General features: G+C 35.8%; 2 protein-coding genes across 4 annotated transcripts; one reads left to right on the top strand and one right to left on the bottom strand.

The window, feature by feature from the left end:
• The first annotated feature begins 37 nt into the window (after positions 1 to 37).
• On the top strand, positions 38 to 10,278 carry LOC116766758 (cytosolic carboxypeptidase-like protein 5). Of its 3 annotated transcripts, XR_004353265.2 has the most exons (18): positions 38 to 382; positions 511 to 662; positions 996 to 1,121; positions 1,253 to 1,463; positions 1,533 to 1,654; positions 1,725 to 2,093; positions 2,793 to 2,954; positions 3,523 to 3,773; positions 4,037 to 4,112; positions 4,536 to 4,616; positions 4,698 to 4,793; positions 4,934 to 5,050; positions 5,433 to 5,619; positions 5,909 to 6,047; positions 6,396 to 6,615; positions 7,921 to 8,058; positions 8,525 to 8,589; positions 8,724 to 8,860. XR_004353265.2 is itself a non-coding variant. In XM_032656846.2 (17 exons), the coding sequence occupies exons 1-17, from the start codon at positions 280 to 282 to the stop codon at positions 9,327 to 9,329; spliced, it is 3,141 nt and encodes a 1,046-aa protein (XP_032512737.2). In that variant the 5' UTR covers positions 38 to 279; the 3' UTR covers positions 9,330 to 10,278. The 3 variants fall into 3 exon arrangements, 2 of the variants coding, with proteins under 2 accessions (XP_032512737.2, XP_032512736.2); XM_032656846.2 differs by lacking the exon at positions 8,525 to 8,589 and having other exon boundaries at positions 6,396 to 6,600; positions 8,724 to 10,278; XM_032656845.2 differs by lacking the exon at positions 8,525 to 8,589 and having other exon boundaries at positions 8,724 to 10,278.
• A 1,892-nt stretch (positions 10,279 to 12,170) lies between these two features.
• Positions 12,171 to 13,218, bottom strand: LOC116767031 (small ribosomal subunit protein uS11). The gene is made up of 3 exons (XM_032657180.2): positions 13,098 to 13,218; positions 12,674 to 12,917; positions 12,171 to 12,438 (listed from the first exon to the last, which is right to left on the bottom strand). Exons 2-3 carry the CDS (start codon positions 12,908 to 12,910, stop codon positions 12,220 to 12,222), a joined length of 456 nt encoding a protein of 151 aa, XP_032513071.1. The 5' UTR covers positions 12,911 to 12,917; positions 13,098 to 13,218; the 3' UTR covers positions 12,171 to 12,219.
• Between the last annotated feature and the right edge of the window lie 113 nt (positions 13,219 to 13,331).

The following is a 13,331-nucleotide window of genomic DNA, read 5'->3' as shown; positions in this document are numbered from 1 at the left end:
CTTTAAATACTTTTATTTTACAGCTTTTGCATTTTAAAAAGAACACCAATAAAGTAAATCAGCTGTTATCCGTCAATCGATGTCAACAAAATTACATAATTTTGTTTGGAAAAACAGTGAAGTTATTATTTTTTGAGCGTCATTTTGAAATTTTCAAATATGTTTATTGACTGTTAAGTTTTAAAAGTAAAATTATTAAAGTAAATGTATACGAAAAAGTGAATTCGATTGGTGTATTTTTTGTGATTATTCTTAGAATGTAGCCTAACAAAACTAGTTATGGATCGCAATAATATAATAGAGTGCGGCGGATTTTACTTTATACACAATTTTGACTCAGGGAATTTAGGGCATGTAGAACGAGTGCCCACAGAATTTATTGGTGAGTGTTGTAGTCCTTTTTTAATGTCGTCTTTAAAACCATTCTTAATTTCACCTGTATTAAAAATAATTTCCTATATTACGTATTTGTTTGTATCCACAATTATTATGCGATTTTATAATTCGCAGCTCCAACGTTAAATCCGAAAACAAATGTTTCGGAGACTCCCGATTATGAGTTTAATTTATGGACGCGACCTGATTGCGCTGGCACAGAATTCGAGAATGGCAATCGAACTTGGTTTTATTTTGGCATACAAGCCAGTGAGCCTAATGTACAGGTATTACAAATGAATTATCAAAGAAATTTTTAATTACCTATCATAAATTCAATTTTGTAATACAACAAGAGTTTACCGTATCTTTGCACTTATAATGTGATATATATTAAACAGATCTCTATATATAATCTATATCACCTTTTTTATGGCCTGTGTTTGTCATGCCTTACAAAAAGTATAAAAATTAAGGTATGAACATCCCTGCATGTGTCAAAACACAAGTTGAAGTGTTAAGTTTGTTTGTATGGGTGATAAAATTTGTTATATTCCCTAATGACAAATTTTTATTATACCCATTTCAAAAGTGTTTATCAAGCAATTTATATGTATCAGGTGCGACTTAACTTGATCAACCTTAACAAACAAGGCAAGATGTATAACCAGGGTATGGCTCCAGTGACACGGACCCTTCCAGGGAAGCCACAGTGGGAAAGGATAAGGGATCGTCCAGTGCATTCAGTAAGAATGACAATTGTTATTGATAGGTTTATACTTAACATACAAATATAAAATAATTTCTAATGAACCTTAAATATTTCTAAAATCAAAAAATTTATGAAGGTATCCATTAATTTAATTTTGTTTTTCAGACAGATGACAACACATTTACACTGTCTTTCCGATATAGAACATCAGATAATCCGAAAGCTACAACTTTCTTTGCATTCACATACCCATTCTCATTTGCGGAGCTACAAATAGCTCTGAACTCTATTGATCTTAAAATGTTGCCAGTCCCGCCACCTCAATCACCTGATGATATATATTATTGCAGAGAATGTTTAATATATTCATTAGAAGGTAAATGAAATAAAATAATTAATTTAACTATCAAAGATGCTTCCATTTTTAAAAAATTATGATTTTTAGGAAGGCGTGTAGACTTATTGACAATTTCATCCCACCATGGTATAACAATGGAGCGAGAGGACAGATTAAAGAATTTGTTCCCAGAAAATCAGGAGAGGCCTTTCAAATTCCAAAATAAGAAGGTAAAATAATCTCATATCATTAACTATGAAAGCACAGCAAAGGGTTTCATTTCATGCATTTAAATTACAGGTCATATTTATATCTGCTCGGGTGCATCCAGGAGAAACTCCATCGAGCTTTGTGTTCAACGGATTCCTAAACTTACTACTGACAAGAAACGATCCGATTGCAATCCAATTGAGGAAACTCTATGTGTTCAAAATGATTCCGTTTTTAAACCCAGATGGTGTTGCCAGGGGTCATTACAGAACCGATACTAGGGGGGTTAATTTAAACAGGGTCTATTTGAATCCATCACTTCTCTATCATCCCACTGTGTATGCATCAAGGTCTCTTATAAGATATCACCATTTTGGATTTGAGAAAGATGAAGATAATTGTGAGGATATTAAGAGCTTTGCATCCCGCAGCATACAGAACATTAGTGAAAGTGTTGAGGTTTGTTATTGTGGTTCAATACCCTTTATATACCAGTCACTCATTAATCACGTCAGCTCAAAATGTGGTTTCAGTAAAATTATCTCCAATTCTACTTAAACCAGGTAGTCCAAAATTGGAAATCTAATGTCAACTATTCGATAATAAAAGTTTTTCTTTTTCTACTATTACTACTATTATACTACTTAGTACTTTAAATATCTCTTTAAAACAATTACACTCTATTCACACTTAAGTCCGACTATGTTCCTCCAACATCTCACTAAATCTCATCAAGAATGAGGAAGGAATCGTTCTTATGAAAATAAACCCAGCAAGCAACTACCTACAAGATACATAATAACATTGGTATTTTTAATTCGAATAACTTTAATTTTATCTGTGGTTTAAAGAACGATCCTTAAACAATATAATGTGAAATAAGATTCACATGTACTTTTTGAATTAATATTATTGTATTTATAAATTTATTTTTTTCTTTCTTTATAAAAGTTAATGTAGTAAATTACATATATGTTTGATACTCCTTGTTAATGTTCTTGCTATATTTGGTAATAATACACTCCATGTCAAAATAACTGTGGTAACTGTATTGGCGAAATAGTTTTGAAACTACCTAAATAATTTATTGTAATATAATCTGTATGTTCTCCCATAAATAAATAAACCTAATGAAAAAACTGTTTTCGTTTCCATCAGCTGGTTGAAACGAAGAAAAAGAAATCCCCCGGTTCCCCAAACATCAAGGGTGACTTCAAGCGTGACAAGGCAAAGACACAACCGTCAAAGCCGTCAGCTCTGTACTCAGAAGACCACAGCAGGGACGAGTTCAGTGGAGACGCCGCCAACTTGGCCGATCAGGTTTATAAAATTTTATCGATCTGTTTGCTCCGCTGCACCCACGGAACGGCTGGGCCGATTTTGATAGCGTTTAGCTTAATAACAAATATAAGCAAACCATTGAACTCTACCGCACTATCAACAATCGATTTATATTTATTATTTGTCCATATCTTAGCTCCAGCCCTAACCATATACATACGCTGTGACTGAATAATATGTTCCCATGAGTTACAATTATTATTAATCTTACATAAGTTTCTTTGTGATTCGTTATACACATTATTTCACAAGTTCTTTTGAAAGTTTCGCAAATATTCATTTATATTTAAGCAGTGATGCTTTTAATTTTTTAATTAAATATCAGAAGTGTGAATCAGAAGTTATTCTGCCATTTTCCACTTCAACTTATTATCATTTACCGAAGGCTTCAATGTTAATCGGCGTGTAACATTAATCTAACGCTCCTACCAATATGAGCGATAAACATGTTGCATCGTATATATATATTATCAAGGTCATCAAAGGTTAAGCACTAAACAAGCCTTAACCCAAGTTTGTATCTAACCCATGGGTTGTCACTCCCCAGGTCCTCGACATGAAGCTCCAAGAGATGCCTTCACAAACAGACAATATATCCTCGAATCCATCTAACGCTAACCTGGAGGAGAGTTCGTGTCTCCTCAACGATAATGTGCTGCGGTCGTGTCTGGGGTCTAACGTTCACCTCAGCACGAGCGAGGAACTCACTATAAACGGCCTCAACCCCCTGAAGCCGCTGAGGGATACTTTGAAGAACAGCATCAGTCTACTCATGGAGTCCAGCTCGTCCGTCGCCGGGTATGACAAATAATATTAATCGCATAATACATATACTTTTGTTGTAGATATGTTTGTTACCGTATAACACCAAAACTACTACTGAATAAGTTTTCATGATATGTTGTAACTCCACCCCCTCTCATTTTTTGTATAGCTGTATTTAGTCATATAACACAGACGATAGAGGGCGTTGTCGGTTGGTGATATTGAAGGCATATATTCGTTCTCTAATTTAAACTAATTCCGTAGTTATATATAGTAATAATATAATTTGTTTCCAGTGAGAGTATTTCGCAGGAACTTCCTGTAGTGAAGATGGGCTATTGTAAAGTGTGCCGAAGGGACAGGGAGTCGATGGTGCGTACTCGTGCGAATAACGCAAAATTTATTATAATCACTAACACACACATACAAATTCCTTAATTATATACACACGCATTTGTATGAGTGACACAGCACACCAGGCCACAGATCATATAAAGTATAGTGTACGGTTCACCCAAGCCTGCATCGTCACGGTACATACCGAGTTTTCAGTTCTTCACGTGTGAATCTCCGTACGTTAAAGTATGGACGTAATTTTTTATTTAATAACTTACAACTCTCCGTACGTAGTTTGAAGATACAAACACATCTTAGGGTACATTCTTAAACTATACATTTTCGATGAAGGCCATTTTACATGCTACACAACAGCAACAGATTGGCGTATATAGGAATATTTTATATATATATATATATATATATATATATAATGTGTTTTATTCCTTTCTCACGCAGCTGTCCGACCTGCCATCCTATAGGAATATCGAGGAGTACGGAGAACATCAGAGACAAAAAATAGATACTAAGGAGCAGAAGGTATATTCACTATGATTCGTTTAATATTTCGCCACACGCTGTGTAACCCCGTCGTTACTCTTAGCACTTGTTTTATTTCAGGTCGACGACCTTGAAGTTATCGAGGGTTCGGTGAACGTGTTCTTCTGTACGAACTGCTTCAAGCGATACATTGTGACGGAGGGCAACGAGGAAATTGTAAGTCGAAATTAAATCTAAATCTTCCTATTGTAACGCGTTAGTATGGCACTTAAGTAAGACTGTTCTAGAATTTTTTTGGTAACATGTTATACAAACAAATCTTTGATCAAACTATATAATTCTTTGAATTGTTTCAGGCGACCGCTACGTCTTCAGGTGATTGTGTGGAGGGCCCCCCTCTATCTCCTAGGCCTCCGCCCCCGGAACGCCCTCAGACGCGTTCCCCCGCCGGCAGCACTGGGGACTCGTTGCCGGTTAGTACTGCTATATTACTAATTAATGGATTTCGCAGACCTCCTACAATAATTGTATATTTTAGCGTGTATGAAATATAGTTCCGCTTTGATACAAACGGAAATTTTTATTCTTCTACATAAAACACCAGTACTAAGATTGCCTATGTATTTACTGCATATTTTTCACCCATTGAAAATAATATTAGATCTTTTACAATTATTAATGCTTTTCACAAAAAAAAAATCCAACAGAATCATATTGTTAAGAACTTAACGGTTTTGTATCGCTATGACGTCACAAAACATATTCTCGTTTAAATCGTCTGTCACACAAGCCAAGCAAACATTATTCATATTTGCAATACACGGAATGTTTTAATAAAAGTCATGTCGCCCCCAGCCAGTGACGGTCCGAAAGGTCGACAAACCTAAGTCAGCTCCTAAGTCGTCTAAGAAGAGGTCCCCGGCCGTGACCGCAGCCCCCGCCCCCTCCCCCGCCGCAGCACCCACCGTCTTGAGACCGCACAAGGACGTCGAGTCCGGCCTGTACCTTTATATAGATCTACACGGACACGCCTCTAAGAAAGGTGTCGTATATACATGCTTATAAAATTTATAAAACGAAGCTGTCGAAAAATACCTACCACCCGGCATGTACGAGTAAAGATAGAAGAAAAAAAAATGCTTGTATTTATATTTTTTTTAACATTAAAGTCATTTTAACCTAAACACTTGGTTTCAAAGTCGAATACAACATACAGAATAAACCAACGCAAGCGGGTCCGCAACCCGCGCCCACCGGTGTGCTGTATATAGGAAGGCTCTATTCCTTACTCTACATTTTCAATCAAATTATTAATACAAGACTTCCTCCAGGCATCTTCATGTACGGTAACCACTTTGAGGACCTGGAGAGTTCGGTGGAGTGCATGTTGCTGCCTCGCATCATGTCGCTCAACAACCTGCACTTCCACTTCTCATCCTGCAACTTCACCGAGAGGAACATGTATCTGAAGTACGGGTCACTTCTACTTTAATATCCAGACCTTAGATCGAGAGTGACAGCCTTCAATACTATGCTATACATTTCATACTACTACTGCTATCGTACTCGGGTTCTGGTAAACAAATCTTACAGAGCAACCTCTGAGTGGACCCTCTAAATGAAACTAATATTGTTCGGATTACTACGCGCATTTTCACAGACAGACGAGATGTGGTCACGGTTGCTGCAAAGCAATGGAGTATGTAGTATTTAAAAATAATAAAATACGCGAAGTGATCCGAATAATATTAGTTTGATTTAAATGAATACTCGCGAAGGTCTCGGATCTCATTGAGTGGATTTTCTCGGTGTATACAGGGACCGTCGCGACGGCATGTCCCGCGAGGGCTCGGGTCGCGTGGCCGTGCTGAAGGCCACCGGTCTGGTCCGCTCCTACACCCTGGAGTGCAACTACAACACGGGCCGCCTGGTGAACGTGCTGCCGCCGCCCTGCCGCGAGCCGGCCGCCACCGCCCAGCCCGCGCCCCCGCCACCCAAGTACACGCCGCACATCTTTGAGGAGGTAAACCCGTTCCAGGTTTGTGGAGTGACACTACTGTGTTGTAGACTGTACCGGCTCGCTGCCGGTACTGCTGTATGTAGTATGTATGAGTACATAGCACTACATGACATACAGGCTATACTAGACTAGACTAGACTAGATATAATATGATGGTTTGTGGGATAGGAAGTTTAAGTTGGGTTTTGAGTTGAAAATCCATAGTAATTCAGGCAATGGCAGTCCTGAGACTCCTTACTTGTGCTTCATAACTGTGTTTCTAGACGACATTGTCTATGATTATCTGTTAGTCATATAACCTTCATTACTTACATCTGTTATGTAGTTACCATTTAATAACTAAAGTCGTTTCTCTATCTCATAGAGGGTAGTGTGTATTTTGTATTTGAGGAACTACCAAAATTTCAGGTAAGGCAGAGTCGCGCTAGGGTAGAGAAAAATAACGGAGATATAAAACCCTTAGAGGTTCGTTTGATGTTTATAGAGAGATCGAGAAAAATACACACGCTTAGTGTTTAGACTCGCACATATAGCTTTAATATCTAGACTCCAGATGTAAAGTTGACATGTGACTTCAACAATGTTATTTTTTGTTCATTCTCATGTTTTTTGTTCACTCTAATATAAAGAATGGAATTATGTCTGCTAAATATATTGGGACTCGAATTACGATATTGACTATGTAGAAATTAGTTTGACCGACGGATACATTGAAATAGACAAACGAGACTTAAAGAAGATTAGAGCTTCCCCTTAACGTTAACTGAGGAGTGTTCATTTTAACGAACGTTCTGAAACCGTTATATGGTTTAACACTCGAAATGTTGAGATTCACGTATTTGTATGGATTGTTGTATATAAAAATATATCCAGATACTTTTGGTTACCGCTAAGTCAAATTCGCTCATGTCCACATTTTTGTATACAAAAAAATATCAACTAAAAACCAATTTTTACCATCTCACCAAAAATATGGATCCCAGATCATATATCTGGCCGTACTATATGTATATATCTTAAAAACAAAAGCAATGTATTTTGTGTTTTTTTTTTTAATACGTTATTTACTGAAATAATAATAAAATGCAATAAGAATTAAAATCGCCAAACAACTGTAAATACACCGACGACGCTTCATATATATTAACTGTTGGAAATCACACACGCAGGTACAAGCGATGCTTTAAAGACCAACCTTATTTAGTGTACTTAAAAGCTCGAAAGATCCGAGTAATAAAACTATATAGTGTGTGAACACTTCCCCGGGACAATACATAAATGTGGACAATAAGACAGATTAGGATAAATTATATGTATGATCAGGTCGGGCGATCTCTCGGAGCGTCCATACTTGATCTGACGGGGCAGCATCCTAACTCGCGAATCCCGTGCTCCGAACATCGTAATCTGGCTGCCGTGCGCGACTGGCTCAGGACGCACTCGAGGACCGCGCGCCCTCAGGTAATATAACGTATATAGAGCTGGAATAATTAGGGGACGAGTTGTTAGGACTATTTAGGTAATGATTACATTGAAGTGACGACGGGTATAAAGGTAATAAAACGGGATAGATATGGGTAAAGTATCGCTGACAGATATTAATAACTACGTCACGGTTGAAGTCCTAACCTGTCTTCTTAATAAAATCACTGTATACGTACTTAAATTCACGACATTAAATCCACTTAGCCATATTATTTTTTTAATTAAGTTATTTCGTATGTATTTCTTTGTTTTATGTCTATGTGTATCTAAACCAGCTTTATTTAAACATTCGGTTTTTCTCGGTCGTTAATTTTAGTTGTTATACTAAATATATATCAGTACAATCTACTTTCTTAAACTAATAATTTACCTTAAAATCTGTAACCTCATTTTATTTTTTAGTTCTTAACAATATATATATATATTTATCTTTAATTTTCAGTGCTAAAACATCCCCCAAAACTTCTAGATAAAATACAATCAACAGCCTAATACTTAATATGTTAGGTAAGGAACTGATTAGCGTGCTTGTAGAGCGGGCACATGGAATATAAAATGAAGCATGTCGTTTACTAGAGCTGACACATGTTTATGATAGGTGTAGATTCATAAGTACATCAAATGCGTTCCCAAAATTCCAGTTGACTATGTCGAGACTGCGGCCGAAAACTTCCTCCCCGACGAGGATGCCGTTGTTCGCGCGCTCCAAGGCCAAGGTGACGGACGAGAGGAAAGAGAACGCGTACATAGCGGCAAAGAGCGACACGGAAAGGCGCCGCAGCCCGCCCATACTGGCACCGCGCTCAGGGCTCGACCTCACAAACCTCAACACCAAGTTCGGCAAGAAAAACGAACCAGCAAAATCGTCATCACGAACACGCTACCTGGCAGACAGCGAGCCGAAACCTAAGACGCTATCCACCAAGAGGCGCAACGTTCTCGCTATCAGGAAACCAAATACAAGCAAGACGCAGATGAGCGGCATTGTGAAGGCGAAGGCGAACCGAAGAGCCGCGGACGATTCAGACGACCGAGCGACATCCGCCAAGCTCGGCAAGCGAGGGTATGTCCGTCCGGGGAGAGCGAGGCGCCAACCGACATCCACTTCTTCATCAGAGGCCGCCGGAGGCTCCAGCTCTTGGGAGGCGGGCGGTTCCCACGAGACAGCCTTGGCCGCTAAGAGGCGGCAGTTCCCGAACCCCGCGCCCTCACACCTCAAGAAGATACGCCTCAAGAACGGCTTGTAGCGAAACATACATACAAATACATCTTGAAGTATCCCAGCGAGATAAGGCCACTGACCCCACACGCCCACAACACACTCCACAGTCGGTGAACAAACTATCCATTTTATATTACATAGCGTAAGTAGCGACGATAGAATACATTACATAACACGTCTGGTGAGTTTTGTTTAACTTTGATTTCAATATCTCAGTATTAGAGCATAGGATTCATCGGGAGACTTCGTTACTTTTATAAAACGGAACACGTCTGTCGCTTGCCATTAGTTCTAGGGTATTTTTCTGGAATGTATTGCATTTTAAAGAAATTTATAACTTTTACAATTCATATTAATGTTGTTCGCCGCGGTGTTTTAAAAGGATATTTTAGAACGGTAGCTCACTGTCTAGACGATTGGGAATAGATAATTGTTAGATATAAAAATATTGTAATTAAAATAAGACTTCAAAAGACACGAAGAAAACGTTTTATTATTATTATTATTTAAATTGTAAAGTATTATCGAACAGATAAGTACGCTCAAGGAGCAAACGAAAAAATGAACCGAATGATCTCATTGCAATATAATCAAAATTTTTTTGGAAAAAATAAATAAAACTTACTGCATCAACTATTACTAGAAAAAAATGCAGAAAAAAATCGACAAGAAACTAGTGTTAATATTTTTTCTATTTTTAAAAGTTGATTACGTTTAAAAAAAAATACAAACATCATTGGTGCGCGGTAATTAGGTTAACTGAGAGTGCAATATTGTTGGATTAGTTGACGAAGATTTATAACGCTCTTGTATGAGGTAAATAGAATTTAAAAAATATATGTACCTACCATACTAAAAATTAAACGTTGTGTATAAATAAAATATTTAAACATAGAAATCATCGTCTGTATATTATTATATGGTAATTATTTATTTATCTCAAATATTAATATATTAAACAATAACAATACCGATTTACTATTTTTTTTTTTTTTGTGATCAACATTGAAACGTCAAAATTAAAAAATAATAAAGAGTACCTACAGTATGTTATGGACAGAAATTGGTTCGTGATTTTTATGAAAAAAATATAAATTATAAGCAAAATAATGTAAAATTATTTGATTATACATTATTATTTATTTAAGAGAGACGACTGCCCCATATTGCTCTTTTAAGGCTTATGTTCTTCTAAATGTACTCAATTCGTAACCGAGTAATAGTTCCATGTTATTTGTTGCTAACACCCTTTTGGGATATTTGTTACCTTAAACAGTTTTTATACTAAAGGTAAAATTCATACATACTTGTTACTAGAAAGAATTCTATCTAATATTCAAATCGACGTTGTGAAGTATATCTTTATATGGATTGTCTTTTGGATTTTGCTATTCTTTAAACGTTAATATCATAAAAGGAACTTTAAAGAGCTGTGCCACATGCTAAGCACTTTTCAAGTAAAGCGTTAAATAAGTAAATTTTTTAACAGAAAAGTTATTTACTATTAATTTAAGTATTTCAAGTTATTAAGCAATGGCTTTTAATAATTTTGTTAACCGCTACATGAGAGCACAGAATTAAGGTAATATTTCATCAAAACTTATTGAGTCGGTTTTTCTCCATAGGAAATTTAAATTATTTTTTTCTTTTTTCTAAGTCAATCCAATATTTAATCTGATTATCTCCATATAAAATTTCAAATCATGTGCTATTACAAAATCCTGACTGGATCCACAAGTTACTTAATACCTAGCTTTTATATAAATTTATCATGATGTGCAGATCAAAATATACTGTCAATTGAAATTTAATATTTCCATATGTATTGGAATTATACTTGTAAATGCAAGTCTAAAATACTCTCAAGCAGATATTTGTTACCTTATGATCAGCCTGTTAGTTTATTATATTTAGCTCATTATTAATATATATTAGTTGAAAAGGAGGAGGAAAGTGCAAAGATTTTTGAATGACATACTGGAAACACTCTGTTTGTAGTGTGACAATAAAAAATTGTGTATTTTAAGACATCAGAAAAACAATTATCATACTACTTTATCGATATTAAAGAACCCAAAACAGGAGAAGAATTGTTGTCAGCGTCTGTTATTCTGCTTTACAAAAATATTGTTGCCAATTACATTAGAAATCAAGTCGCACAAATGTACAGAAATTAGTTATTCAAAATACTATACTTTATGCACATTATGTCATGGAAGCAAGTTCATATGAACCAGCCATAAAAAAGAACTGCAACGCGATCTGTGTTTCTACACAATTATATTATAAAACATTTACCAATAGCTAGTTCTTTTCGTGACCATTGCTGATAAAATTTCTTCAGTCAAAAAGTATAGTATAGTAATAATATATTTTGGATAACAAATTCTTGACAGTTAACTTAGAAGGATTAGTTTTCACGTACAAATTTGGTGGTTGTCTCGAGATTATGGCACTATAACTTCATTATCTCTTGCAGTGTGTGACTTCACTAATTTAGGCAAGACAAAGTTTCGTAACTTGATAGTAACATAGCTTCAGATCTTATAAGAATATATCAACAATATTGAAGATGATAAGTTCATTTATTAAAAACTTATTAATACTGATAAACTTTAAACAACATTTTGGAAATGAAGCTCACCAACTGTGGAATAGGGGAAAAAACAGATTCAGAAAAAATAGTTTGTCTCAATTTTTCCAAAGAAACATTAATTTGTGAGGGAATCAAATCTAAGATACTTTGATGTCTGTATTCTTAATGGTTTAATATTTGAATATTTTTTGAATGGATCCCATAAACCTAGTAACCTTCAGAATAGTGACAAATGTGTAGAGTATGGGCGTTTTTATGAATGAAACAAAATTGAACTGTAAACCATTATATTGAGTCCACAGTAGCTTAAACTAAGAAATTACAGCCTGCGTCCTCGTCTACCTCCCTTCCTGCGGGTAGAGTCTGATGGCACTGGAGTGACATCCTCAATACGGCCAATCTTCATGTTTGAACGTGCCAATGCACGGAGGGCAGATTGTGCACCAGGGCCAGGGGTCTTAGTCTTGTTTCCACCAGTCGCTCGGAGCTTGATGTGGAGAGCTGTGATGCCAAGAGTCTTGCATTTTTCAGCAACATCCTAAAGAAATAGTTATACTTTATTAAATATAATCTTCAGTAAATTCTTGTAATAGTGGTCTATGTAATCATGTCACTTATCCTAAGTAAATAGTTAAAGTAAACAAAAAAAAATTAAAATAAGTTTAATAGACTTTAGTAAATAATAATGTAAATAAAAGTAGGGTTATGTTAGTAGAAGTATGTACTAATATTAGAAGACTAACTTGTTTTTGACATGATAACAAATAACATACCTGTGCGGCCAACATAGCAGCGTAGGGAGAAGCTTCATCACGATCGGCCTTAACCTTCATGCCTCCAGTGACTCGGGCAATAGTTTCCCGGCCAGACAAGTCGGTAACATGTACGAATGTGTCATTGAAAGATGCGAATATATGAGCAACTCCAAAAACGGTCTCTCCAACCAAATGTTGAGGGCCAAGAGTTACCTGCACCTCTTCTTTGGCAACTTTGTTTTTCCTCGGAGCCATGGTTAGCCTGAAAATAACAACACTTCAAAGCACCAAAATAACCTTAAAAAATCACAGCGATCCGTAAACTTTTAGGTGAAATAATAGTACACTGATGATAATTAGGGATGTATCTAGACGTTATTTTATATATTCCATTAATATTTACAAGATTTCACAAACTTTTAAACTTAAAACATTTTTGTACCTTTAGCTTTGAAAGCTGTCAAACACTAAAAAGACAGAAACATTTCCGGATGACTATTGTGTTACCAGTTGTAAGGCTTTGTATGTGTAGTAAATGTTATAAGTACCTAATGTAATTGTTAATTCTTATCATTAAATATATTATAAGTGAAATGATTTACCATTATATTAAAAACATTTTCAAATATATTTTTTAAATTATTTGAGGTAAAGTTTGTTTAAAACAAAATATAAA

This window comes from Danaus plexippus, chromosome 10, assembly GCF_018135715.1.
Source record: "Danaus plexippus chromosome 10, MEX_DaPlex, whole genome shotgun sequence".
NCBI lineage: Eukaryota > Metazoa > Arthropoda > Insecta > Lepidoptera > Nymphalidae > Danaus > Danaus plexippus.
The sequence above is the reverse complement of the archived record's forward strand: the minus strand, read 5'-3'. Positions and strand labels throughout refer to the sequence as shown.